The 26,941-nt window shown below is 26.4% G+C and overlaps 1 protein-coding gene across 1 annotated transcript; it reads left to right on the top strand.

The window, feature by feature from the left end:
• The first annotated feature begins 2,938 nt into the window (after window positions 1–2,938).
• LOC107065797 (nuclear receptor subfamily 2 group E member 1) lies at window positions 2,939–26,166 on the top strand. Its single transcript, XM_089175767.1, has 8 exons — window positions 2,939–3,419; window positions 12,671–12,833; window positions 13,801–13,934; window positions 16,740–16,925; window positions 17,019–17,132; window positions 17,855–18,018; window positions 18,105–18,351; window positions 19,631–26,166. Exons 2-8 carry the CDS (start codon window positions 12,703–12,705, stop codon window positions 19,858–19,860), a joined length of 1,206 nt encoding a protein of 401 aa, XP_089031893.1. The 5' UTR covers window positions 2,939–3,419; window positions 12,671–12,702; the 3' UTR covers window positions 19,861–26,166.
• Window positions 26,167–26,941: the final 775 nt, after the last annotated feature.

Below are 26,941 nucleotides of genomic sequence, written 5' to 3'. Positions count from 1 at the left end.
TTGTTTATATATATATCGAATAAAGTTAAAGCGTGAAAAAGAAGAAGAAGAAGAAGAAGAAGCTTTGACACGAGGTAAGAAGAGAAGAGTGTGAAAGATTCGGAAGATAAAGGGGATCCGAAAGAAGAATGTGCGAGGAAAAACGGAAGTGAGAGATATGCGTGGGCGCGAATCGTGAGAAACGACAGGTGACATCTTGTCGTGGCGGTCGGTGGTTCACACTTTCAAGCTCGTTCTTTCTTGATGACAAGAAAACCAAAGTGACAATGCAGGGCCGTCGTTGCCATTATAACAGAATTCTTTCTATCATCGTCTAAAAAATCCTATTGGTTTGCTTTTTACAGAAAAATTCATTTTTTATATTTTTTTTTTATTCAATACGATACAAATTGAAAATATATATATAATTTTTCATGTTAAATATAAAACAAAAATAAAATATAATATAATAACCAAATGAAATGAAACAACTGTACATTAAAAAAAAAATTTAGGATAATTTGTTTTAATTTAAAAGACAATCAAACGTATTGTCATAAAAATTTAAAGTATTAAAAAAAATGATAAACGTGTAAGAGAAATAAAATACGAAAAGATTGAAGTGAGAACAAATGTGTTGAAATCTAACGACGTCCCTGGTCTCTCAAGATGTTCTCGTACGATGTGAGAGAAGGGGATGGGGGTGAGGGATAAAAGGTTTCCTTGTTTAACAAAATATCGTCTCCGAGCCATTAGCCCGACTGTTGTTACCACTTCACCGCGATTTTCTGCTCCCGTCTAGTCGAGGAGGTACTTCAGAATCTAAGGGTGGGGATTCCTCCTTCGACCTATCAAGTACAGGCCCTGTATCTCTTTACCTATACTACTTGCATGAAGAAAATCGAGGGTAAGAGTTTTCATGCAATCAACACACCCAATCTTTCTATTCTCATCATCCATACTTTCAATATTGCCAATTCTAATCTTAAATAATTTATAAAATTCACACACACACACACAATATATATTTTATTTGATTTATTTAATACATATTTTTGTTATTTATTTAACCCCTTAAGTTGCACGCTCGAGTTAACTCGAGCAACGTTGTATTTTATGCTGCTATAAAAATTTTGACTAATTTTGTATTTTTTTTTTTTAATTGTTTGGTCAAGACGATGTTCTAATTTGTGTTTTTTTATATAAAAAAGAAAATTGATTTTTTTTGGCCGGTTAAAAAAAAAAAAGTGTGCTTTAAGGGGTTAATACACAAAGTTTCATTAAAATCAATTAACGTAACAAGCAGTGTAGGAAAGAGATATGCAAAAATGGTTGAATTATTATTTATATTTAAAAAATAAAAATGATAGATAATATTGATGAAAGAAATTTTTCTGTGAAATAATGATCAGCTAAAAAAATATGTGTGGATGGGTCGTAAGTGATTGAATGTGTGCGCGCACACGCATTACAGAGATGGCAATTATTGATTTCTATGGAATAATAAATAAAATATTCAAATAAATATCGCATTACTGTAACATTGTGTCCCGTGTATCGTGTGAAACGTCCAGATGTTATCTATTATCGTTTTACCATACCAACTTTTCTTTTCTTTTTCCAAAAATTCAAGTAAAATTCGATTAAAACTTTCCTTGGCTCGTTAACGTCTTCCTAAATAAAGATAATTCAATTTCTGATACGAGTTATACGTCACATATGTTGCATACGAAACTTTCTTCATATTAATACTTGTAATTGTAAAGTAATTAGGAATTTAGATATTTTAAAGTTCAACCCTGTCAATGCTAACTATTTCTAGTAAAATATTTTCAGTAACATATTCTCAGTTATTTTAAAAAAGGAAAAAATCAAAATTATGTTGATAAAAAATTGGTTTAGTATACTAATTTGATTGTCGGTAATAATTATAAAATTTATCTGTGACGTAGAAACAATCAAAATGTTAATTTATCATTAACCCTTTAAGTGCTATGGACGCATATATGCGTTTGGTAAAAATTACTAGCGTGGTCGTTCGTCGTATATACGTATTTGTTAATATTACTGTAAAATAATGTAACGTTTATATTAATTAAATTAAATTATATTTTATATTATAATTTTATTTAATATTAAAATTAAAAAAATTAAATTAAGTAAATTAAATTAAGTAAATTAAATTAAGTAAATTAAATTAAGTAAATTAAATTATTATATTAATTATATATATATTAAATTAAATTAATTTAATTAAAATTAAAATTATATTATAATTATTTATTATATTTATTTAATTTATTATTAAAATTTGCTTAATAATAAATTATTCCATTCTCCTACAAAAAATTGTAGGTAAAACTTTTCAGCACTCAAAGGTTTAACAACAGTATTTCGTTCAAATAAATAAATTACAATTAAAAGAAATACCTTTAAATAAAAAAAAACAAATTCATATAACAATCTTGTCAAGTGTGAACTATTTGTAAATTAATTATTTACAAACATAATACCAATAAAACAATGAAATAAAACGGAACAGTTAAAAGGAACCAGGTTAAAAAGTTGAACAAGCAAACGACCCAAATCGAATTGACTTTGAAGATATTTTTTTTCACGGCGTAACTTGGTCGCGAGTTGGTTGTGCGACAAACCCCTCAGGGGTGTTGGTGCTCGAAGGGTGAGTGCTAGGAAGCTCCGCCTGTCGACCAATCACGAACTGTAGGTTCGTTTAGATGCCCAAGAACGGGAGCCCTTCGAACTGGGCGTGTTCGGAGGTACTGGTGGCGGCTTCGAACGATCAAACCTTCCAAGAACATTCTTCTTCCTTCTCTTTCTTATATATTTTTCTATCTATCTATCTCTCTCTCTCTCTTTTTTTCTGTTTTATTTTTTGGTCCACACCCCTTGGGGTGTCCTCTCAGAAACACGGTGACTTACGGTGACTGTGTGGTGAACTCCTACGATTACGAGTTTCTAAATTCAACTAAACGACGTGGATCGTGTGTAGTTACTTCGTTCCTGTTTAAAGGACTACATTTATTTTTCAAACCTCTATTAAGGGTTTTGTAAATAAATTAATCAATGATCTTGGTTCATTGAAGAACAGTGAATAAATTATTAATACTCTTTTTATTTATTTTTTTATTATAACTATTTGAAAAAACGTGACAATTTTTATCAAATCTAATGACTTGTTGTGTTTGAAATAAAATATTGGTGAGAAAGAATATTTATTATGAATAATTTGTGAATAAAGTAATTGGACAATTTTGTTAAGTGAAATAAAGATGGTCGACATTCGTGATCCAATAATCTTCATCTTTGAAAGAACACGTTAATCTTGTCGGAATAAAAAAGGAATTGGTAGAAGGATTGGATTTTTCAATTCTATTCTAATTGCAAAATATTCAACATTTGGATTGGAAATTTTGATCTAAGTAAGTTTCATGTTTATTATATTGGATTGGCAAGAAAGTAATTTCAGCTTGCACCAATAGATACTTTTTTTGACTTTTTAATAAACTTTTGACTACTTAATTATAATAATAATACTTTAATTTATATTAATAATTATATAGTAATAAATAATAATACCTTATATTATTATTATTTGACTATTTTAATATGTTCATTTTGGCGCAAGCAATTACAATATATTTTACATAACTAAAAAAATAAACAAAAGTTTGAAGTATAATTTCTAAAAACGCCTAATTTATATAACAATTAAATTAGGAACTAAATACCAATCGCTTATTTAATTTCGCTAAGGGGAACTTTAATACAAATCCCTGTAGCAGACGGGCACCAATAGATAGTGTTATGTTTGTTTCGTTATTCTTTTGTTAATGTTAGAATTTTTTAATTATTTAAATTTAAAGTTCATTTTTTTTTTTGTATAGAAACAATCAAGTTTTATTTCACACTGGAAAACCAAAATTACTTTCTTGCCAACACAATAAATCTTTCTGTTTAGAAATGTGTCATATTTTGAATGATATTTTCCAAACACAATTCATAACTCATTTTTATGAATAATTTTCAAGAATTAAAATGAAAAATCTGATTATTATAAAATTAATTTCTAATTGAAATTCAAATATATTTAGTTAAATTTAATCCTAATCTGTTAGATTTGATAAAATAATTTTTGTTTAATAATACAACATGATGATACGCGATTACGTGTGACATGTGTCGCAGTCACGTCGTTTAGTTTCCCCGTGGGTAAACCCACCTGTAAAGGTTCTTTTCCGGCCTGAAGGCGTGTAATCGTCGACCTACGGGGTTTACCTGGCCGGCCAGGGGCTATGCCATGTAATGCCCATCATTATGTCACCCGTTCGCACATATGCCAAAAAAAAAAAAAAAAGAAATAGAAATAACGAAAGTAAGAAAGAAAGAAAGGAAAAGGTATACGCACATGATGGTTTGCTATAATTTGCAAATTTTTATGACTAAGTATTATTTACACATACGTTGGTCACTTTGACACCATATAGTGTGACTTCTTTATTATTTTGTTTGTTTGTTTGTTTGTACTTTTCCCTTTACATTTAACTCAAACTTTTGTGACTATTTGTACTTTTTTCGTTCTTTCGAAAAATATTTTATAAAATCATTTTGAATAGGTCATATAGAATAAAACAAAAAGTATTTTCATCCTAACCCCCCCATAATGTTGTTCGTTGACTTTGTCGATCAAGTCACGCAATCACTGTCAACCGTGCGAAGTATGCACGTGTTAACCAATCGGAAAACCAGTCGTGTGTCGAGTATGTAAGTGCTATTAAATCGGTATGGTAAAGAATCAAAACGTTTCATGGTGTTCACGTTAATTTGATCGTTAGAAATGATACTTAATTGGGGATGAAATGACACACGTGTCTAAGGTTCAATTCAAGTTTATATATATCATTATAAATAAATTATCAAATTATTATGTTCATTTAATTAAGGGATCATCTCAGTGTAAAATTAAACAAAAAATCGATTTTTTTTTGGTCTTATCTTGAAGTACATATAGTTGTGCGTGTTCTGTAAAAATTTTCAAATTTAAATTCGAATTATTACGATTGCTACAACCTTTATTGGAAACTATAAACACGTTTTTCTCAAAATGCCCTTTTTTACAAACGGTGTCACCGAGTTTCAAGTCACAGAGTTTTCAAGTTATCGACTTGAAATTTTGACGGAATTTTGTTTACTTTATTCTTTATGTTCCCTATGGAAGCTTTTTTTTTGTTTTTTTTTTTTTAATTCTTCCTATTTTTTCACACGAAAAACTGTTGAAAAACAGGGCTAAATTTCGTACTTTTTCTTCAAACCGTCGCCATTTTGTCAAATTTAAAAAAAAAAAACCCTCCATAGGGACATAGCGGCTTCCCTACTGATTAATAATCAATTTGATTTTGTTCTTTGAGATGCAAACTGCGATCACAATCGTTGACACCGATTGCCCCCATGTTTTTTTACTCACTTTTTAAAATAATTATTAACAATAAGTAAAAATAAATAAAAACGAATGAAAAAAAATATTTTTGTATTGTTAAAAACGGGGTCTTATTCGGGGGAAAACAAAAACATCCCAATTCCCTCCTCCTATCCATCCGAAAAAAAATCACGAAAATTGACAATTTTTTGGCCGGTTACACTGAGATGGTCCGGTCCCTTAATCTTCATAAGGTTAACACGTATTCTTTATTTTTATAAATTTACAAATAAAATCAAAATTTATTTATTATTATTATTATTTAAATCGATCTTATGCGAGTCAATTAATTGAAGTTGATTTATTTCGTCTAACAAAAGTCACGTCAGGGTTTGTTTTTACATGCTTGTTCGGTAACGATGCAACTATACTGTGGGTGCACCTTCGAAGCTTATTAAAAATTAATCGACACTGCCTAAGTGTACTGGGGGGCTGAACTATGAAAAAAAAAAAAACTTGTGCAAGCAATAAGCCAACGCGTTTAAAATCAAACCCCTTTTTTCTACGATGATCGATTATCCACGAAAGATACACCGAAACGATTTTATTCTTCATATTATAATAAAGTTCTATGAAATAATACCGTTTCGAGAGAGGGTTCTAAAGAAAAAATCCAGGTGAAAATTAGTCAGCATCAATGAATTTAATTTACACGTGTTATATTCGTATTATTATCTAATTTGTTTTTTAGTTTTTCCTATAAAATTACTAAACACTTGTAATTTTCCATTTGTAAAATTTTCAAAGCAATTGCAATAATTTCATAAATAAATTTTGCAATAATTTTTGATATAGTTCATACCACAATAATTCATTTATTTATAGATAATATTAATCTAATATATAATATACATGTATATATATAATATTTATTATATATTAATTTTATTATATTAACACTAGATTGCCCGAGATTTCTTGTATAGCTATATTGCCCAAAAACAGTCAAAATGACTGCATTGTGAAAAAATAACTAATGTGTAAACAAATTTGTTTAAAATTAATTTTTAATATTTCTTATATTATTTACAGTTATACAACAAGTTATTAGTAAATATTAACAATATTAATTAATTAATTATTATTAATTCTAAGAAATTGTGTCATTATATACATAATTGTTTTTCTAATTGAAAATAAAAAACAGTCAAAATGACTGCCTTGGGCAATCTAGTGTTAATATTAATATTATATAATTATATTTTTTATTTTTATTATATATTATTATTATTATTATTATTATTATTATTATTATTATTATTATATATATGTAATATAATATATTATATTACCATTTTATATATACCAACTTATTATTTAATTTATTATATTATATTATTATTTTATATATTATTTTTCTATTACCATATAATATTATATAATTATTTATTTATCATTTTTTATTATTTATATTACCATTATAATATATTATATATAATTATTTTATATATTACCATTTTATATATTATATTTACCAATTATATACATATTATATATGTATATATAATATAATTACATTATATATGTAATTCATTTGTGATATGAAATGAATTACACACTTAATGTTTCTATTTTTCTTTCGTATATGCAAAAGTGTTGGGATAGGATGAAAAGATCCAACGATTTCGATGATGACGAGATAAAAAAAAAGGGTTATTTATTGTAAGGTACGATATCAATGGGTGGAAGTTCCTTTGTCTTCTGTAGCATGCTATCGATCAGCATTTTTTATGCGAAAGGATGCACGTGACGTGACAGGGGAAAAAAAAAGTAAAAAGAAAAGAGTAAAAGACATTTGCATGCCGTGTTTCTACACAACAGTGTTTTCAATATGCTACAAGAGAGAGAGAAAGAGAAAGAAAGAAAGAGAGAGAGAGAGAGAGAGAGAGAGAGATGAAAAAATAGTCAAGCAAGGAGTTTAGCTATTTTTAAAGGATTTAAGCGTATCCTTTCACATTTTTTACACGTCCTAAGTATCGATAAACTAACCCAAGGAAGGAAGGAAGGAAGAGTCATCGAAAAAACATTAGCACGATCGGTTTTATGGTTGCCACAAGTGTGACAGACTTTATGAGTATATAATGTGATCGATGATGTGTTATATATATTTTTTTAATTTAAATTGGATAATGTTAAATATATATATTTTATTAATTTAATTTCGATGATGTGATATATATATATATATATATATATATATATATATATATATATATTTTATTATTTTATATTGGATAGTATGAAATATAATTTTTTTTATTATTTTAATTTAATTTAATTTGGATAATATGAAATAGAAGAAGAAGTTTATTTTTCAGGTATACCTCTTTAGGATGTTTACCCCGAAGGCCCCCCCTACATAGATAATATGAAATATATTTTGTTAATTTAATATATAAAATATTATACAATTATTATTATATATTAATTATAGTATAATATATTATTAATATGATATATATTATATTAATATTATTAAAATACATTTAATATTTAATTTTAAATAGCTTAATAATTTTATAAATTATTATAAATAGATTATATTATTAATAGTATTATAAATTAATTTTAATATTATAAATAAATATTAAAATAATATATTAAATATATTAAATAAATATTATAAATAAATTATATTATTAATAATATTATACATTAATTTTAATATTATAAATAAATATTAAAATAATATATTAAATAAATATTATAAATAAATATTATTATATAAATTAAATATATTAATAATATAATAATATATATTATTATATTATATATTATATAAAGTTTTAATTTAATTAAGATAATATAATATATTATATAATTAATATTAAATAAATTATTTTACATTAATTATAATATAATATTGTATTATATTATATTATACATTATATATTATATCTATTATATGAAGTTTATTTAATATATAATATTTAATATATAAGTTTGTTAATTAAATTTCGATAATATAAAATACATTTTGTTAATTTAATTTCTTTTTCTAATGAACAAATTTTCCTGCATTCATTTTTAGGGTTAGAATATTAGAGTTAGGATAAAGTTAAGTAAAAAGGGTATACTAGGGGGAGGGATTGGGAGGTTGAAGGGAGGTTAAGAGGGGGTTCTTTGGAAAGAGAAAAATCTGACTCTTAACAGTATGTTGTTTGCGTGAAACAACCTTGTCGTGGCTCGTGCCGACTGACTCCTGTGCGACGCGACATATGTTACGTGCGTGCACGTAACACAGGACACGCATACGTGCAAACAGGGTTAAATAATCCGCCCCCAATTCCCCTCATCCCTTCCTCCCCTACTCGTATAATTACACAGTTGTAAGGTACATTGTATACAGATATACCATTTTCGAAAGACCCAAACTCTCCAAAGGGATATCGAACTCTTCAGTCTCGATTCGAACTGACTGTTCTGACTGTTCTCATTTTTTCTGTTTTTTTTTTTATTATTATTATTATTATTATTCTTAAGGATTTTTTATAATAAAAAAAATTATCTTAAATATAAATTGGAAAAGATGATTTCATACATCATAAAAAAAAAAAAAAAATAAACGGATGTAGTTAACGTAAATCGAAAGAAAATCAGAATTATGATAAAGTTTAAGTGACGGTTCCGGTTAAAGACTTAGCCCTAAGGGTTTCCTTCAGAATGAAAGAGGAGGACATTCCTATCATCCAACGGTATTATCTTTCTCTCTCTCTCTCTCTCTCTCTTTCTGATCGTGGTTTACCGCCATCGAGGCTGAGGACGAGGTTGCTCCACGTCACCGTTGCATTATTGAGCCTGAGAATCCTACAGATGGTCTAACCTTCCATTAGTGCGAGAAGGATCGCGATACAATAGCCCCCAAGGTTCTCTTTCGATAGGAAACTCGAATAGGTAGGGAAGACTGAAGAATAAAGAGGGAGGAATAAGAGGAAGTGGAGGAGGAGGAGAAGGAAAGAGGTGAAGGTGGCGGTGGTGTTGGAAAGGAATCAACCCTGGCTTTTGAGAGGGTTGAAAAAGTCAAAGGGATGATACACTACGAGTCCTGGAGACTTCTCGACTTTATGACCTTCCATCAAAGACACCATCTATCCTAGTTTTTATTTCAAGTTGCATAATTGCTTCTTTTTTTTATTAATTAAATTAAATTATTAACAAAAGGATATTTTGCAATGATTAAAATTGCAAATAACCTGAAGTTCATTTATGTTGGAATCGAGTTATTTAAGGGTTTGAGATTGGATTAAATTTAATAATTTAGATAACAGATAACATAATAAAATGTTATATTTATCATTTTAATTATTATAATTAATATTATTTAAGAAATAATATGTTTAAATATTATTATTTAAATATATTATTGTTTAAATATTATATGTTAAATATTATTGTTTAAGAAATAATATGTTTTTAAGGTTATATTAGATGACATAGTCAAATGTTTTTTGATTGATAAATTTATCACACATTCTAATTATTATAATTATTATTATTTAAGAAATAAATATGTTTTTGAGGTTATGTTTGTTATATTATACAATAATCTATATTATCACATGATTCGATCGAAACAGAATATAACTATATGTCTATAAAGTATTATATAATGCATATTAGGTGAGTTTCGATCCTGTAAAATCGTATTTTCAAGCTTCGACGACTACGACAATGAGCATGAAGGCAGGAAGTCATAAGCTTCGACGAATCGAACTTCGTTTTATTCGTTTATACAACGTTTAAACTGTTCCCCGTGTTTCTCATTACCTCGTACAATATGCAAAAGACATATGCGTTGGTTTACTATACTTCAACTATAGATACACATACATATAAATCTACATCTAACATATCTTACACTATTGTCCAAAAGTTTCACGATTTATAATATTAAGAATAGATACAATGATACAAATATTAATAAATTCAATTGTTTTTTTTTTTGCAAAATTATTATCAGCTATTTTTTCATAATCATAATGATGATAGTTTCATTATTTTACGTTCAAATATAATTGATTTTAGTTCTATAGGATTTATGAAAAATAATTCTTGGAATGAAACTTCCCTAATAGCACGAAATATTGAAAAATATTAAATACATGTGTATTTAATATTAAAAAAGACATTAAATCTCTTTTTAATATTAAATATACATGTATTCAATAGTTTTCAATATTTTGTGCTACTAGGGTTTCCTTATGTGATAATAGATTTTTTGTGGGGATTATTTATACAACAAACTTGAGAGCAATATGAAACACTTGTTGTTGAAGTTGACCAGTTCAGAATTTGTTTCTTAATAAATCAATCTTCATAGTTTTGAACGATAGTGTACATCTATCTATTTCTCCGTCCGACTTTCTAATAGAAGTAAAGTAGTTAGGATATACACGATAAGCGAGAAATGATCGAAGTGACACTAGTAGAGTGTCACTGAAAATGACAAATAATGAGTAGTAATGATAGCCGTAGATTACACGAAAAAAAAAAATAACCCATGATGGTTTTTCAATTACATGTATATAGTAAAGTCTATCTCTTATGAAAATCAACTCATCAAATAGAAATATATTAGGTCGAGTCATAAATAACTTCCGCTTTTTTATGAGACAAAGAATTTCGCGTTTCTGCCATGACTGATAAGTGCAAGACACCTTTCATGAAGTTTTTTTGCACTCTTTGCAATTGTTGAACATATCTATTGGATTTTGCTCCAATATTACCTTTAAAAGGTTCATCGAAGTCGGAAATGCGTCCTGCACTTGGTTCATCTTTTAACACTTTCACAACCGCACGTTTGCGCAGTGAAACGTCGCCAGTGGCCGGCAATATTTTGGAAGAAACACTTTGCCGTCCGCACAATTTGTAAACATTTCTTAGGTTGAAAAAACTTTACGCAAATTCATGAAACAATTAACATTATTATTATGAATTAGTAATCAACATTATTATATAACAATATTTTACCAATGACACCACATGAGTGTCACCGGCGTACGACGACTGGCCTGCCTATGGCACCACATTGGTGTCAGCGGTTGTGAAAGTGTTAAGATCGTATCTCCAGAACGGAATTTTACAAACCAATTTCTGACTGCCCTATCAGTTATCAGTCCTGCACTTTATACGCTGTATATTTTTGCAGTTGCCACTTTAGTGCTATTGCCTTGTTTCAATTCCTAAAGCATTACATATCGAATATGCACTTTTTACTATCCATTTCAGTGGTTAAGAAAAACGGTTAAATGTAACATTGACTGTATAAAAAAGTTAACAGAAGACTAACTGAATCCTCATCTATATAGTGATATCAAAAATCCGTTTGTTTCAGTGACTTATAGTAGGTAAATACGAAAAATAGATTCTACATAACCGCATCGGAAGTTACTTATGACTCGACCTAATATATATGTACTCGATCCTCCTGTCAATCTTTGTCATACATTTTATCTAATGATTATCTAATCCATCATAGAAATATAAGATAAAAATATAAAAGAAGTGTATTATGTTATTAATTAATCCTTATTAACACACACATGTTCCGTGCCACGTGTACCACCGGTGGTACACGTTAAACTTGTTCTTCAGGCCACGTGTACTACCGGTGGTACACTTACCATTAGACATATTTATTTAATACGCTTAAGATATATGTTTATAACAAATTTAAAATATTGCTATTAAAATATTAATGTATTATACAAAATGCAGTATAGAATAAAGCACATAAGTTTGTTTAATTGTTATATTAACAATAATTAATAATTACATGTAATGGTTGATTTTGTTAAAGTAAAATTAAATGGCCTGAATGACAAGTCAGGTAAAATGGGCTTAGCACGGAACGTGTTAAATAATTAATCATGTATATCAATACGTGAATTAAAGATTATTGTAAGTTTTTTAAATTAACAACAATATTGGGTTGTTTGACAAGTAATTTCATTTTTTTCGGACACTATAAAAGTATTAGTTAATACAAAATGATAAATAACAACACGTGAAATCAACAAATGTAATAAGTTTATTAAATTCAATTGTTTATGTCCACTTCAAAAGCCTAGGTTTTAGGTTAAGATACGAAAATTGTCTTCATTTTCACTTCAACCCAATATAATCAAGTTGACAAAACATATTATAAATTTGATACAATTCTTATATAAATGATAAAATAATTTTTGTCTGTTGCAGATTAAAATTTAATTATTAATACAAATAAGAAAATGGAAGAAAACAATCGTACAGAAACATTGTGCAAAGTTTGCGGTGACAAAGCTTCCGGCAAACATTATGGTGTTCCAAGTTGCGACGGATGCCGTGGTTTTTTTAAACGATCGATCCGCAGGTACGCAAGGTAATTACATTTTTCTCATTAATATTATTATTATTCAAAATATATTAAATATTCAAGAGAAATATCATAGTTTTTTTTTCTTAACTTTGATATAAAATTACTATTAGGTTATCCTAAAAGTTTCTTCTTCTTATTTTTTTAAATAATTTTAAGCGCACGATATTTTTTATGTTGAAATTATTCACATAATGATATTGAATATTTAATATGAATATTTAATAATTAATAACAATAATTGTAATTATTATTAATATTTTATAATTATAATATTAATTATTATTATTATTATTATTATTATTATAAAATTTTATATTATTAATTTATTATTATTACTATTATCAATTTTATAATATTTTTTTTATTATTAATTATAATAAAATTATATAATTAATATTTAATAATTAATAATACAGTAATATGAAATAATACAGTAATATTTACTATTTAATAATACAGTAATATGAAATTATTACTATATATTAATACAGTAATGATAAAGGTAATATAGAGTAGAATTATTTATATTATTATTTAGTAAAATAACATAAAAAATATTACGCATAGAATATTGTGCAACTTATCACCAAGAAAAGGAAGAAATTTGTTTTTTTTTCGAAACTACTTCACCGATCTAAATAAAAATTGATTTATTCTTTTTCATTTTCTCTAATTTAAAATACAGAGTAGCTTTTTTTTAGCAGTTTATAATTTTTTTATCATTAATTTAGGAATTTTATGTTTAAGCTTACCTTAGTTCCTTTGTTCTTTTAAAATACAGTAGATGGTACTGTATTATAATTTTTTTAATTTTAATTATTTAAGGTTATAAGATTCTTTTTCAATTTTCCTATTAAAAAAATAGAATTTTAGTTTAAAAAAGGACAACCTAATATATTATTTATTATAAAAATCTTTGTCGAAGTAAATATTTCTTTTTTTCTCTATCATTAATTATTTTAAATTACAGAAATTTAGATTACGTTTGCAAAGAGAATGGTCGTTGCATCGTGGACGTTTCAAGACGTAATCAATGCCAAGCCTGTCGTTTTACAAAATGTCTTCAGGTCAACATGAAACGAGATGGTACGCTTCGTATCGATGGTGATTAATTTTACCAATTTAGTTAAATTAATTTTCTTTTTATTTTTTCATTTTCCATATCCAATTTCTATCTTATTATAATATATTAATAAACGTTCCTAGGAACGATATGAATGAAACCAATATTATTAAAAAATTCTGCAAAAGATAAATGTTTTGTTTTGGAATAAAATTGCATGGAAATATTTTAGTTGTGTCAAACGTTTGGAGGATAGAGGTAAGGAGTAACATCTCTGTATATGAAAAATGTCCGTTGAAATGCATTCAATTCAGGTGGCGCCACAGTTCGTAAAGGATCAATTTAAAAGGAAGCGCCAAATATTATTAGAGTAGGATTGAGAAATAAACAAGGAACACAAATTTCAAAACACAAATTTTACCCATAACTGTTTTGTTATTCGCATACTTTTTCATAAAATTAAATGATAAAAAATCAATAAACGTACTATTCACAGTTCACGAAATAAAATCACTCTAGCTACACGTTTTCTCATAATAATTCTTTAAGGTTATATTTACTACATTATTACATAACTCGGCATACTTCAATTCGTTTACAATTGCTACATTCATATCAAATCTCTACGTTCACCAGCTCCATTCTGGAAGGTTTTTGAACTGTTATTTATAGAAAACGCTGGACACTTTTTCACATTTTCTCCCATAAGAGATGTTACTCCTTACCTTTACCCTCCATAGTCAAACGTTTAAAAAAAAAAACGTATTTCTATTCGTCGTATTCAGGAAGTTCTGCGATTGTCAGATCGTTGATATCCTGTAGAAATATTTGAGTAAACACCATCGAGAGTACGTTTTGCATGAGATTTAGTAAACATAACAAAAATATACAGGGTGTGTCACGTAACTATTGATTACCTACTTTAGTAGGATATTATTCATTTTTTTTCTAAAAAAAAAATTAAATTATAAAATATAAGTATGTATTATATTGTTTAAAAATGAAATGAGAATGAACAAATATTCGAAACGAAGTTTAAAACGGTGACGCAACCCTTGAGGACAAAAAAATCAAGGGAAGTGAGAGAAAAAAGTGAAAGGTGGGAGAGCACCCACGGTGGGTGGGTGGAATGGGGGATTTCGGGAAGGGGTTTGAAGTATAGTTTGTATGTGATAGCAAACCCATATGAAATTCTATATCGATGCTCTTCGGTTAGAAATTGTATGTGAAAGGAGGAGTCAGAATCGACATGGTCGTCGTAGGAACTTACGGTGTCAGAAGCAGCCCCAGAGTTCTCAGCTTTTGTAAACACTTCTATCCCACAGGGTTTTCCTTGCCTAGAACGATAATCCAAACACTTGATTGCTCGGAGATATCAATTAGCGAGGGTGCTAGTGTTGAAATAGTATAGAAACGCCATTATGACCAATACCAACCAACCAACCTACCATCGTTTATTGATAGAAAATTTTTCTCAGATAAAAAGAAGAAGAAGAAAAAAAAAGAAATGAAGAAGAAAACATACGATGATATAAAAGGAACAGCAGATAGGGGAGGAAATGATAAATTCAAATATATGTTTACATTATGAATCAGATATTTTATAATCATTTGAATAAAATTTTATTTTGATTATGCATCGATGAGCAAGAATTTGATAACATTTATACTTATTCAATATCTATGTCAAATTTAATGCATTTAATGGGTTGTCCGGAAAATTTATGCCAATTTTGATAGAAGATTGAAACGCAACGCATTTAAGTTTTTTTTTTTTGGTATATATTTATTATATTATATATAAAAGTGTTATTAATATAAAAATATTTAATTATATATAAATATAAATTATATAGTTATAAATTATAGTTATAAATTAACACATTCGTGACCAGCACATTTGTTCCTTTTTAAATATTAAATACCGGCAAAATTAATGACTTATTAAATTTATATGTAAATAATAAAATATAATAAAATACAATTACTTAAATATTATATTGAAATAATTAAATATAAATTTATTTTTATCAAATTTTTAAAATTTAAAATGACGTGAATCACGTCAGCGACAATTAGGAATAGAACTTGAAAAGACGTGTATTCACGTCAGCGGTCACGAATGTGTTAATAATATATAATAAACTATATAAATATATATATATATATATATATATATATATATATATATATATATATATATATTATAGATTATATATAAGTATTATTAATATTAATATTTAATAAATTATATATCTTAATATACATATAAATTATGTGTCACGTTGTTTGTCCGCAATGGACTCCTAAACTACTGAACCGATTTTAATAAAATTTTACACACATTGTGTGCAGTTTCATCCAACTTGAAAGAAAGGATAGTTTATATCTCAATTTATAATCGCAATATTATTTTATTAATCGCGAATTATTTGTTTATTAACAAAGAGTCATGATTATCTCTGTTAGTTAGATAAGATTCTAACAGATGGTGGTATAAGGTAATTTGTTGACTTAAAAACGTGTGTATCGGACTGATTGTGAGCCACAGCAACGCGTGGCGGGGCACCTTTAGTAATATATATTCTTTTCCACAACCCTTCTCCATTTTTATGGTTAACTGAAAAATTGCATCTTTGCAGAAATTTTCAGGTTTTTCAACAAAAAAACTTTACGCCACCTATTGAAAATTGACACAAAATTTCTGGACAACCCAATATTTTTTAAAAGGAAATAAATGAAATAATTGTTAACATTAATTACATTATATGTGTATCATACTTTTATAGCAGAGTATCCACATGAGGTTTGAATCAAATTGAATTGAATTGTTTTATTGATTTCAGCTGTCCAACATGAAAGAGCACCAAGAAGTACTTCAACTTTGGTTGCTGCTGCAAGAAGAACTCCAGCTGGTCTTTATCCAGGTTTACCTCATGTTTATCACACGACAAACAATCCGTATCATCCTCTTCTTTATCCGTCATTGTTCCCATTCAAACCTACAATGCCTGCTTTTGCACCAACCGTTGGTAAGCAATAATAATTAAAAAAAAAGGGAATCCTTTAAGGATCAATGTTAACAATGTTCATTACATTCGATTGTTTGAATCTTTTCATTTCAGCACACTTTTTACCAAGAACGTCAACAGAATCATTATCGGTTAACACAGCTAAAGAAGATGAAGTTACAAGCTCCGAAGAAGCTGCAAACGTTGATACGAGGATCGAACAAAAAGGTAATGTATTATGATAAATAAACAAATAACATTTAAATAATCCAGATGATGGTTTTAACCCTTTGCACTCGAGGTCTTTCGCTAACCAGCAACTCAAGACGATTTCGGTCAAATTAAGGAAACATTTTACATGTACTTGAACCCTTTCAATACAGCGAAAAATCAGTCCGAGTGTGTCCCATTATAAAGATCAGTTCATTTCTTCAAAGATTGAAGGACTTGGAGACGCATAAACGTTCCCATAACAATGCACCATCAACAACAGTGATTTCACGATTTAATTTTGAATTGATTGAAAAATTTTTCAGACTGGGACAGCATATGTCCCGTCCGGTGCGAAAGGGTTTAAGTCATTAATAAACAAACGTATATAAATAAATAAATTTAAGAAATATTATACTCTGTAATTAGTTTTGTATAATATTTCGTAAAACAATACCCAAGTTGCATCCTAGGTGTTTATCAGGACACATAGCACAATAATATGTTACATCCCACCTACCTTCAGGTATATTACGATCAGAGCTAACCTTACAGTCCCTTATCAGCCCTTTAAGTATTATCTTTAAGTATATCTTAAAAGAAATATCGTAAATAAGCAGATAGAGTAACAAAAGACTTGAAACCAGCTCGGGCGCCGTATCAGCGCCGCTCGAGTTGCCACTGAAATTGAGTGTGCACAGGGTTAATTAAATATTAAACATATTATGATCTTCTTTTAGAACTTGCTGGCACTCGTTTGGTTCCACAAATCATCAGTCCAGTTTCCACGGAATATACCATGTCAAGTTTCTCACTTTTGCCAACGGAAAATGTTTACGAATTCGCAGCTAAATTATTATTTTTCGCAGTCAGATGGGCCAGAAGCATACACTCATTTTTACAAGTAACATGATTTATAAATAATTTAATCAGTTTTTTTTTATTGTGAATTAATTGGAATGTTGATAATACTTATATTTATATTTTTAGTTACCTTATCACGATCAAACGATACTGTTAGAAGAATCCTGGAGTGAATTGTTCGTACTTACAGCAGCCCAATGGAATTTTCCTGTTGAAGAAAGTAATTTGGTACCTGCTGATTTGTCTACGGAAAGACGTGAAATATTGGTGGATGAAGCTAGAAGACTCAGGGAATTATTAACAAAATGTTCTTTGCTTAGAGTGGATCATTCGGAATACGCATGCTTAAAAGCAATCGTTTTATTCAAGGGTGGTACGTTTTAAACAATCAAACATTTATAGAAAAATGATTTATATACAAATTCAGTATCACATTGTTGGTTTTCAATGAACTTCAAAATTACTGAGTCAATTTTAATGAAATTTTTGTTTATTTTGTTTGATTTTTTTTCAACTTAGAATATAGGTTAGTTTTTATAGCTATTAATTCTATTTTTTATTGCTAATTTAAGGATGTAATTATTTAACGGTTATGTAGGTCTTTAGGTACTGTAAGTTTTCAATAGATGGCATTGTATTAAAATTCAATTATTTGGCTATATTCACGTTATACATTTTTTGAGATTTTCATATGACATAACTAACATTGCTTTTTCTATATTTTTTCGTGTATTATTATTTATTTTATGTTGTTTTATGTCTAATTTGAATTCCCATAAATTATTAGTGAATATTAATTTGACAAATTTTTTACTTTTTATTATATTTGCTACTTTTTAGGGATTTATTTTTTAATTAGAGGTTATATAGGTCTTTAGGTACTTGTATGTTTTCAATAGATGGCACTGTATTTCAATTAAATTATTTCAATTTACAAACGACATAACCTTACTTTTTATATTTTTTCGTGTATTATTATTTTATATATTTTATTGTAGTTATGGTATTTTTTGTGTGTTGTTATAATTTACCCCAAATAGTTTAGAATTAATATATTAAATCGACATCTTATCTAAGTCTCCAGATTCTGTAAATTTTCAACAGATGGCACTGCATTACAATTCAATTATTTCGATATATATGACATAACTAACCTTACTTTTTATATTTTTTCGTGTATTATTATTTTATGCATTTTATTATAATTGTGGTATTATTTTGTGTGTTGTTATAATTTACTAAATAGTTTAGAATTATATTAAATTAATATTTTATAACAAAGCCACAACAACGTGTAGCCGGAACATCCTAATATATAATATTGGATTGGCAATTAAGTGATTGCGGATTTTAAATGAGTATGAAAATTCCAAATATTTACTTAAAAATATAAGTTTATTCAATTAGGTACTGTCCATGTTTGTTGATGACCATCTGCCATCGGTCTGTTAGTCTCATAATGCCACGTTCATAAAATTTCTGATCTTTGCTATCAAACAACTGAATTAAGTGTAAAACAAAATCCGCAATGACTTAGTTGCCAATCCAATACATTTGAACAAATTGAATTTATCATATATTTTTAAAAATGTTACTTTTATTCCTAAAAAATATAAATGAAATATAAAACAATGTTATACTTTGTTTAACAGAATCAAGAGGTCTTTGCGAATCTGGACGAGTATCAGCATTGCAAGAACAAACAGTAACAGTTTTGTGCGAACGTGATGCACGAAGGGTTGGTCGATTATTATTACTTTTACCACCTGCAAGGGCATTATGTCGATCAACCTTACATGAGCTTCTTTTCAAGCCTACCGTTGGTGATGTCAGTGTTGAAAGATTACTCGGAGATATGGTCGGTGCATTAAGGCCTACTTAACTATTATTTATAATAATAATAATTTCAATGAGAAAATTTTTCTATTTCAAATCATCGACAATTTATTTAGAATTGTATTTATTTCAAATGAATGTTAGAATCTCTGATTTCATGAGAATAACCTTCCTTATTAAGAGAGAAAAGTAGTTTTTACTTATCGATGAAGTTAACAAAAAATACCTGTATATTCCACCGTCGATAATACCGACAACTCCAATCGGTATTTTTAGGTTATGTTAAAAAAAAATAAATAAATAAATAAATTCTAGTCAATCCTTAAATGATAAAATTAATGTAAACGGCATGTATATAAAATAGATGTATTAGGAATATTACAAATAAATTGTCAGATATCTGTAGAAAAATAAGAAACAAATTATGTGATGATTCTCTTGTCATAAAATTTCAAAACATATTTTATTGGACAAAAAAAAACAAAGATATTAGAATCATGATAAAATTAAAATGAAAAAAAAAACACACACACACACAGAGAAATAAATTTAGATGTTAAATTAAATGTTATCTTTTTGTTTTTAAGTTAAAACAATTTGAATTTGTAAAAAATTTCATTTTCACAGTGTGAACGATACTTTATGATATCAACTTATGGGAAAGGAAATTTTTCTGTATCGACTATGGGATATATGTGTTGTTACAGATCAGTCGGTATTATAATTATTGAATAAATGTATATCACACGTTTTTTTTTTTTTTTTTTTTTTTATTAACTAGAATAATTTATTTATTTTTTTTTGTTCTTTTTTTTTTTTTCTTTCATAGTAGAAAATGGAGAATGTAATTCTTAAAACACATGGACTGCATTGTATACTCATATATATACAATTACATATACAATCCTCAATAGAACGTTACACATAAATTTATGATATAAATTAATATTATGTTTTACTTTGATATTTTTTTAAGTTTACGGTTAATGATAAATATTATAGCATTGTTATTGTTTAAAACAAGAGTAAAATAATCATTATTATCTCAGAAAATAAACGATACTTTTCATACTAATCATGGAAGGAGGAAAAAAATAGCTCTGAGCGTGTATTATACACACACACACATACACATACACAAGCACACGCTCAATCCACGCAAAAAACACACAAACGTACACCGATTATTTATATAATAATATAATAATAATAATAATTATTATTATTATTATTATTTATATTTTTCCCTTTTCTTCCTATTGAAATTCGTTTTATTTTTTTCTCGAATACATGGACGTGTATGTGTATGTGTGTGTGTGTGTATTTTGTGCGTGAATGTTATTACGTGGACTGAGAGAAAGACATAGAAATTTAAAATCCGGTTAGTGGATGGATGAAAAAAAATTAAAAAAAAAAAAAAAATAATAAAACAAATTAAATAATTTCATTTTTGTTTAAAAAAAGTGTGCAAAATTGATTAGGGTTTATCAAAATTGAATGATACGACGAAGATAAAATAGAAAGTTTGGGAAGGATTCGAGGATAAGGGTTGAGGGTTGTGGTTTTATTAAAAAAAAAAAAAAAAAAATTAATTAACAAATAGGAATAAGATTGTTTGATGGAATGTTTCTTTTTTTTCTTTGTCAATTCTCTCATTAATCGCATTCGTTTCGACGAATCTCGTCTGCACTTTTGTACTTTTATTTTTAATAATCCCATTAATAACTATTATTAATATTAATATTAATATTATTATTCATTATTATTATTATTATTATTATAAATATAATATAGACACACGTGACATTATTATTAAACGTTTTTTCATTCGTTCGTTCGTTCGTTCGTTCGTTCGTTTGTTCGTTTGTTCGTTTGTACGTTTTTATAAACAAAGCAAAGGTAAATTAATAATAATAATAATAATAATTAGGGTAAAAAAATAAATAAAGTTAATGTTAAATGAGAATCAAAAATGCAGACGATGTGGGCACAATTTTTGTTTGATTTTTTTTTTATCCATTGTTTATTGTATTAACCCTTTGTACTCGAATGGCGCCAATACGGCGCCCGGCAGTTGATTTCAAGTCTTTTGTTACTCTATCTCCTTATTTACGATATTTCTTTTAAGATGTACTTAAAGATAATACTTAAAGGGTTGATAAGGGACTCTAAGGTTTACTCTGATCGTAATATACCTGAAGGTAGATGGGAAGTAACAAATTATTGTGATACGTGTCCTGATAAACACCTAGGATGCATTTTGGGTATTGTTTTACGAAATATTATACAAAAATTAATTACAGAGTAGAATATTTCTCAAATTTGGTTGTTTTTGATATAAAAATAAATAAATTAGTGAAATTTATTTATTTATATACATTTGTTTGTTCATAAATGACTTTAAAGTAAAAAATGTTTCTTTAATTTGGTCGAAATTGTCTTGAGTGCAAAGGGTTAATATTATTTTTTTGTTTATTTTCACATCATTATTATTGTGCATAAATAATATTTATTATATATTAAATTCTTAGAGGAAGTCGTCCAAAATAACCGGAAAGAAAAAAACAAAACAAGATAAAGGATGAAAATAAAGAAATCTTATGAAATATGGGGTTTTACTACTCCCACTGCTATTTTTTTCTTCATCTTCAAATAAAACTTTTTTATCAAAAAAGAAAAAGAAATAAGCGAAGAAGAATAGGAAATGCGTTTAAAATTTGTTCATGTTTTTTATAATTGTTTAATGAATTTTTTGGTAAAAAATATTTTTAATTTTGTCATCTTAAACGCTCATTCCTTTCTTCCATTTTTAAATTTTCTTTCAATGGAAAATTGTAGAAGAAAAATAATAAAACATTTAGGGGTTGATCTTATGTGAACATTCTTACAAACGAACGAAAAGAAGAAAAAAGAGAGGAACAAAAAAAATATATATATATATTCATTTTACATATATATTTTTTTATGTTTTTTTTTTTTTTTTTTAATGTTAATTTGAAAGAAATTCGTTCGTTCATTTTTTTTTCAAAATCTACTTCGTGAAAGTGCTTTTATACCTTTTTTATTTTTCTTATTAAGTTTATCTTCTTATTCCACATTTTTTTTTTTTTTTAATTAATAATATTTAATATTAATAAATATATAATTATATGTGTATATATATATTTATCTCATTTTTTAAATAAATATATATATATATTTGTTCACATTTTTTAATATTTTTTTAAAAGATTTTTTTTTTTATTTGAAATATGTTAAATCTCGTAATTTTTTTTTTTTTCAAAATGCACTTTACATTCAAAAGTAGACTTTTCAATTATTTTTTTTTTCTTCATAGTATCTCTGTCTCTCTCTCTCTCTCTCTCACACATTTTTTTTTCTATTCCCCTTTTTCTTCTTTAACTAGAGTTTTACACCAAATTACGATTGATTTTTCTTTTTTTTTTTTTTATTTCTCGTTAAAATTATTATAAATTTTTGTTTGTTTTTGTTTTCTTTTTTTTTTTTTTGTTGTGTCGATTGATTTTTATAAATTCGATTCGCGCAAGATGGTTTGAGCAAAAAAAAAATTTGCACAACGCACGCGTAATCATCCATTTTTACTTTTCGTTCGTTTCAAAAAACATTTTTATTATTAATATTAATATTAATATTATAATTATTATTATTATAATTATTATTATAATTATTATTACTATTATTATTATTATTATTATTATTATTATTATTATTATTATTATTATTATTTATACTCTTTGTTTATAATAATATTACTTTTATATTAATATTTATACTTCATTAAATATTTTATTTCATCTTTATTTTGTGAGGAATTGTACATATCAGTGGTTCTCAAAGTGTATCGACCCTTTGTGGGTGATGAAGCGATTTAGGGGGACCATGATGGCCACAGACGAATTTAGGGGGCGAGAGGAGGAAGTCAATGAATTTTTTTTTTCTGCGAATTACTAAAAACAAAATTAATTTTCAGCAGGGAGGTAATAAATAATACTTTTTTTTGAAAAGGGGGGTGATAGGACAAAAACGTTTGAGAACCACTGTTATATATCAAAGCTTATTTTACTTTTTTAAACTTCTTTCTCTCTTTCTATCGTTTCTTTTCTTGTTCTTATTCTTTTTCTGTTCGTAATTATAATGTTCCTTTTTTTTTTGTTTTTGTTTTTGTTCTTAGGTGCACACACAATCGTAAAAATATTTCGAGTTTCTTTCCTTTTTCTTTTTTTTTTAATTTTTTTATTCGTTCACGCACTCGTTACTCACGACATTTTCTTTCTTTTTTTTTTTTTTTTATTTCGTATCGACATTTATATATATTTTTTTTTTATTCTTTATTTATATATATATATGTATATAATTTTTCTTTTTTTTTCTTTTTCATCATAATTATCGTCATCGTTGGATTGTACTTTTTTTTTTCTTCTTCTTTTTTAATACACACACACACACACGCAATTTACAATACCGAACGATGAGATATTTAAGGTCCGAGATGAAGAGGAAAAAGTGCATAGGCAATCGTATTTTTCCTGGGTTGGTGGAACTTGTTTCATTTTTTGATTTGTTTTTGTCGTTTTTGTCCGAAAATGAGACTTTTTTTTGTTAATTTTTCTTTTTTATCTCAACTACCCCCTTCCCCAATTCCGAGACAAGTTTTTATCAGAATATTTTTGTTTAATTGTTTTTTTTTTCTTTTAATAAATTTTCTTGATTACAAAAGTCCGAAATTTGTTCCATTTACCAAAACCCAGATTTTTCATTTTTGTTTAAAAAAATATATTTACAAATACGTCGTACGAAGTTTTATATTTTTATATAATTTGTTTTTTTTTTTTTTTTATTATTATTATTCTTTCATTCAAAATGTCGTGGTAAAGAGAGCGTTAACGTTTACAGGAAATAGAAATTCCTAATAGACCGAACATTTCTTTAATCACCTTTCATTTCTTCTCATTTTTTTTTTTTTAATCATCGTCATTATCGTTTTTTCATTAGATTTTTCTGTGAAAATATTAAGTCGCACCCCGGTTGGTTATAATTTTTTTTTTTTTTTTTTGGAATCTGATCAAAATTGTAATTTTTCATTTTCATTTTATTTCTTTTTGTCTTCTTCTTCCCTCCTGTATCTCAAATTTTTTATATTTTTTTCCCTGCATACAATTCCATTCTTTCTTAGTTTTATTTTTTTTTTGTTATTAATAATAATATTATTATTATTATTTAATTATCGTAATTATTATTATTGTTAATATTATTATTATTATTATTATTATTATTATAACTAATAATTTTTTCATATTATTATTTTTTTTTTACCACAACATATATATATCTAATATATATGTGTTATCTATTCGTAAATCCATGATTTAAGAACAAAACAAAACAAAATGACCTTGAAAGGTTTTACTTTTTGATTTTTTGTTCTTTCTTATGTCATTTTTTCTCTGTTTTTTTTTTTTTTTTTTTTTTTTTTAATGTTAATAAATAATACGTACTGTGTTGTGTATGTAAACATAAAAATACAAGAGAAACGAATGATACAAACAATTAAACACAACGACAAATTCATTATCACTATTACTATATCATTTTTAAAATTTCCATTTGCTATTTTTTTACTTATTTCATTTCATTTCTTTTTTTTTTTTTTTTTTTTTTTTAACTTTTATCTTTCGGTTTAATAATAACGCTAAATATTGTAGGACAAAAAATTAACAAATTTCGGTTATACGTAATTAACAAATCGTCGTACAATTTCCTAGGTTTTTGGGACGGGTTTCAAAGAAAAGTATCCAACTTTTTTTTTCTATCAACCCTTAAAACCCCTTTTTTAAAATCATTTGTCGAGTTTCCGACTTCCTTACTTCCTTCTTGTTTTTAATATTTTTTTTTTACATTCTGTTTGATTTTTTTTTCTTTCTTTCTTTCTGATTGTTGTTGTTGTTGTTGTTGTTGTTATTGGAATGTAGTTTTACTTTGTAACCAATCCCAAAAATTTATTATTTAAATAAAAAACCCAGGACGCGACGAAATATAACAGGATTGTCGGACTCTGACGATTTTTGTTTTTATCCCTTTCTGGCATATCTCAAATATCCCTTTTGGTTTTTTTTTTCTTTTTTTTATAATTTGCTTCTTCAAAATTCTTCTTCGATATTCCGAACCTTCTTTCCCACTTCCCCATTATTGTTTTTTCTCATAATTTCTCATAATCAAAAATAAAAAAAATAGACAAAAACAATGTTTCACTTATTTACCATGCATGCAATTTATTTGTTGGTGAATAAATTTATTAATTTCTTTTTTTTTTCTAAACGAACACACGGAAATTTGTTTCTATAGCGTTATGGCAGTGATCATTTGACCAGTCTCATTTTATGTTTCATTTTTGTTCTACTTCCTCTCCTCAAATCTACACCCTCATAGATTACAGGATGAAGTTTCACAAGTTTGTCGTTCAATTTAATCCTGAGTTGTATTTATGTTTTCGTTAATTGTAATTTCTTCTTTTATTTTATGTATTTATATTTGAAATATTAAATCGTTGTAGAAAAATGATTGTAAAAAAAGTTCTATTGAGATTACGTATAAAACACAACTACGATTGGCATGATTTTATTTTTTGTGCGTTTGTTATATCACGATTATGTATTTTATTATATTAATAATTTTTAAGTCAACGAAAAGCTAGGAAAAATCAAAAAAATATTAATAGAAAAATAAAACTACATTTTTGTTCTATACAAATTTGTAGAAATTAATTCTATATATATATATAAATTATATTATATAATTATATAATATTATATTGTATATAATATATTTGTAATAATATATATTATAAATATATATATATATATATATATATATATATATATATATATATATATATATATATATATAATATATAATATATATATATTATAAACATATTTATAATAAATATATTTATAATAATTACATACATATATAATCAAATTATATTATATATTAATATAATATAAATAATATTGTACTATATTTATATATAATTATATAATAAATAATATATAATTATATAATAAGTTATATAATTATAAATTATATATATATATATATGTGTGTAA

This window comes from Polistes dominula, unplaced genomic scaffold (assembly GCF_049000335.1).
Source record: "Polistes dominula isolate Pdom_NZ unplaced genomic scaffold, Pdom_raw_medaka contig_19, whole genome shotgun sequence".
In the NCBI taxonomy this organism is placed as follows: Eukaryota; Metazoa; Arthropoda; class Insecta; order Hymenoptera; family Vespidae; genus Polistes; species Polistes dominula.
This window is presented reverse-complemented; position numbering and strand designations above follow the sequence as displayed.